Source organism: Frankliniella occidentalis, unplaced genomic scaffold (assembly GCF_000697945.3).
Source record: "Frankliniella occidentalis isolate FOCC.00 unplaced genomic scaffold, Focc_3.1 Scaffold5, whole genome shotgun sequence".
In the NCBI taxonomy this organism is placed as follows: Eukaryota; Metazoa; Arthropoda; class Insecta; order Thysanoptera; family Thripidae; genus Frankliniella; species Frankliniella occidentalis.
In genome coordinates, this window is record NW_026267135.1 from 542015 (window position 1) to 546414 (window position 4400).

At 41.7% G+C, this 4400-nt stretch overlaps 1 protein-coding gene across 1 annotated transcript in view; it reads left to right on the forward strand.

Moving 5' to 3' along the window:
* LOC113215457 (uncharacterized) overlaps positions 1 to 4400 on the forward strand; it is a 44991-nt gene that overhangs the window by 12436 nt on the left and 28155 nt on the right. Inside the window, exon 3 of the mRNA XM_052269959.1 lies at positions 4014 to 4250. Within this exon, the coding sequence (XP_052125919.1) occupies positions 4014 to 4250 (237 nt within the window). The remainder of the gene's footprint in view (positions 1 to 4013; positions 4251 to 4400) is intronic.

Below are 4400 nucleotides of genomic sequence, written 5' to 3' on the forward strand. Positions count from 1 at the left end.
CACGAAACAGGAAACAAGTTTGTCCATGAGGATTGAACAAAATTGAAATTTGTCCTCTCTAACGAAACAGTTTTGTAACTTGTAAATCTGTTCCCTCGTTATGGACAAAATTGTTCTTTTACATTTAGAGTGTGCAGAGCAACTGTGTGGTGAGGTTTTTCTTACCCCGAGAAGGCTTCAAAGCTCCAAAAATATTACAGTTCTATTCACACTAAATCTGAAATGACTTTCATTGTCCATAGATGCGTTTTTGTGGGCATCTCAGCTAGATGGAGATTGGAATCCAGCTAGTGCTAGTTAGGAATTTGCATCTTAAAGTGGGCAAAAAATAATTGTCCACATAATGGATGCGAATTCGTCCCTTGAGATTCGAAACTGAATCCGGTTGACATGTGCACAAAAACGCGTCTTTCTGTGGACAATAAAAGTCCTTTTTAAGATTTAGCGCGTTTTTTTTTCTTTTCGTGAAAATATTTCCTAATTAAAAAAAAAATATTGGCCTATTTTCGAAACATATCACATATTGTACGAAGCATTGTACGTCGAACAGGCCTACGCCAATTTCAGAAAAAAGTAGAAATAGAAGTAGAAAATTAATTCATTTTCCGTGATGTTTGTGTTCCAATAAGTCTTGAAAACCTGCACCCTATATCTGAAATTATCGATATAAAGGCGCATTTTTGTCCTCATCTCAGCATGACGTAGATTCGAATCCGGCAAGTGACGATTTAGCATCCTTTTTCTAGACAATTATTTTTTGTCCTTCATTAAGATGCAAATTCCTCCCGTTGCTTGATAAAACTCGGCATCCGATTGAGATGTGTACAAAGACGTCTTTCCATAGAGATAATAAAAGTCCTTTCAGATTTAGTGTGTGGGAAGTACTGAAAAGTCCTGGAGGGTCACAGAGTTTGGTTAGGACGATCCTGGAAAATACTAATTTCTGGAACTTTATGAAAAGTTCAATTTTACACTCTAAATGCACTCTGAGCTTTATGAAAAGTTTAATTTTACACTCTAAATGCAAAAGAACAATTTTGTCCATAACGAGGGAACGGATTTACAAGTTACAAAATTGTTTCGTTAGAGAGGACAAATTTCAATTTTGTTCTATCCTGATGGACAAACTTGTTTCCTGTTTCGTGGACAAGACATTTTTTCCAGCGAGTGGACGTTTAAATCCGTCCCCTTTTTGGCAACAATTTTGTTTCCAAGGAGGGGACAATTTGTTCAAGGAACATTTTGTCCCTTCCAATGACGCAATTTGTCTTTAAAATGACACGTTTTTGTCCATAGATCTCTTGTCTGGGGCTATGCACTGTAAATAAAAGTTGGAATTTTCCAACAAAATTCTGTCCGAATAGTTTGGAAACGCAATTTTCCAAACAGCTGTTGGAAAACAAAATTTCCAGTCCTCTTTTTGGAAAGTTCCGAACAACTTTATGTGCAACGTGTTCATTTTCGCTGTAATTTCGTCGAAAAATCTAAATCAAGAATCTATCTTGAAAGCAGATGATACCAATTTAATACTAGCGTATACCTCTGTTTTAATATTTCTAGTTTGATTTTAATTTGTGGTGGTTTTGCATCATATTTTATATGTTTTACTCGTTTATCGTCTTTGACAGGCATTATTATTGCTGAGCTTAACTTGAACTTGAAATTAAACTTTAACTTTAAATGCTCAGCTGTCAGGAAGCGCAAGGGGAGACCGCCCGGAAGACGGCGTGAAGTGAGGCGCCTGGTGTGAGACGTGGGATGTGAGGTGGACAGGCATGCCAACCAAAATCGCGAAAACATTTTAATTTTAGCGCGCCGCAGGCCAAGGTAGACGCACATTTAGCTCAGCTTCACACGGTTTTAACGTGCGTCTACCTTGTAAAGGGGAGGGAGGGAGGGAGGAGCGAACTGGGCGGCAGCCGCGGCCGTTGGGACCCTAGTATTGTTGAGCGGGGGCCTGACGCGACACTCAGCCAGGCAGGCACTCACTCACTCGGTCCCCCTGCGCCAAGGAAATTGTTTTCTGGTCTGCGCTTGGTTCTCTGTACTTATCGAGAGTAAAAGCTAGCTGACACCTTAAAGTTTCTTATATATTCTTTATGTTTAGTCAAAAATTTATGAATAAGGCTATGTTCTTATTTTATCCCATTAGCTGCATTCTGTTTGGTTGCTTGCAATCTTGCAATTCGGTGGCCTAGTGGCGCAGAGGACATATACGGGGAGGGCAGGACGGCTGGCGGCGGTGGCCCAGTATTGTTTGTCAGGGAAGGGGCCAATCCGGCGTGGTATTGTTAGGCAGGGCAAGGAAGGGGCTTGGCGCGACACTCAGCCAGCCAGCCGGACACTATTCCCCCAGCGCACAAATAATGATTTCTGGTTTTGCTCTTAGTTCTCTTTCCTGCTTATCGAGAGTAAAAGCTAGCTGACACCTTAAAGTTACTTATGTTTTCTTTATATTTAGTTAAAGTAAAGCCTAGGTAGGTGGGTGATTCTCAGAATACGGGCCGTTTAGATTCCGCGGCCCTTCACAACTATGGTTTGAAAAGGTTTTTATACCATCTAGATACTCGAAAGCACTAATACTACCTGTTGCAACACTAAAAACCTAATAATACTGCAACAGTAGGTGACTAGAGCAGTTTAAATGGTCAAAATGTGAACTCCATTACGTTCCTAATGTCTGAGTTCATCCGGACTTTGCCAAATTTCGGACAACTTTAAGGGAATAGTCGTCTAAGGCACATTGCATTTCTGGAGTGACATATCTAGGGAACACAAGGAATGAATTTCGATGTGGAAATATTTTTCGTCAGGAGACGACCAAAGTCGTTCTCACTAACTTTTTCAAAAAGTAACGGAGTTCACAATGCACTGACGTCAAACTGGGCAGAGGTAGAGTAACAATTCTACGCCCACAGTACTACTCTGTAGGGACTTATAATGTTCCCCGAAGCAATCGGCAGAGCTCCTACTTCGTCATCGTCAAAAACTGTCTTCAAATTCGAAAGTTGGCTGGTACGCTTGTGCAGTGTGAATACCGTGTCGCCTCCACACAGGCACGATTGCGTCATATCAAATCCCCCTTTCGATGAAAAGGAAGGTTTTGATGTGCTGCTTCTTTTGTGGCTGAGCGGATCCTTGCATCTGCAACCCCGGATTAGTAATGCTTCAATTAGTACCTTCTGACTTGTGAACTCCGTATCCCCTTTTGTAGGTCTGATCTTTGTTTAATTACTTTTAGTTACAGGTAACGCCTTGTAATGACCTAATGAGGAAATATGTAGTAAGGGGTTAATTTAGAACTGTACATTATGAGGTTGGGCATCTGTGGAGCAGTGTCGGGGCGAAAAACAAGTTATTTATTGCAATGTTCTAGTCATACTAAAACTCATAAAATGGGGATGACTGGATGTAAAATATGAGTACGACACACTAGTGGAGCAAAAAAAAGACTAATTAAAAGGGGCGGGACGCAATATTTGAGTTTTATCATTGATTGAACGTGACCACAATGTGGTCTTTTAACGTTACTAGAAGTACGTGATTTGAACTATCGCCACTTTACACGTATCTTTTTTGAAGGTAAATAAAACCATTGCGACCCAAAAACCTAGCAAATTCGACAAAAAAATAAAAATTTTAGGAACTCCCAAATGGCCCGTATTCTGAGAATTACCCAGATGTATGCTAGGCGCGTCGCAGCGTTACAGTGTTTCGTGAGATATCGCGAAGCCTGTTACGCGACACGTGGTCTGGCGTACATCTACCTTGTTTTAAAAGACGGTACAATTTTGCAAGGAATATTTTGTGACCTCTAATGACTCAATTTGTCGTTTAAGGTACAAAAAAAAGTTCCTTTACATACACGTTTTTGTTTATCGATCCCTTCTGGCTGTGGACAAACACAAACACTTCGTTGCTAGTTAAGGGTACAGAACAAAGTATGGTCACGTGGGACTGAACTTGTTAATTACAATGAAGGGCGGGGTCTTTGCGCGCTTGCTGTGCTGCAGAATGGCGGTGTCTGGCGCGCCCTCAAGAACGGCGTGACTGATGTGCGAGGCCTCATCGGGCTTCGAGAGCGGACCACCGACAAGAATTACATCCTTAAGCTGTTGGTCAAGTACGGGCCGCACCTTCGCCGCCTCGCCTTGACGCTGGGGCCGGGTGCCTCTGACTACGTTGCAAAACTTAGCTCGGGCGCCACCGTCCGTGTCTTTTCCCTCATCAGCCAGATGCCACAGCTAAGGGTAAGTCGTACGCTTCTTTCTTCTTATGTTACTGTTATTCAAATATTGTGACGTCACATTGCACCGAGGGGTCTACAACTCGCCTCAGCCGTGTACTTTTGAGTAAAGATTGTAATGATTATAGCGTGATTATAATATTACAAGAAAGAT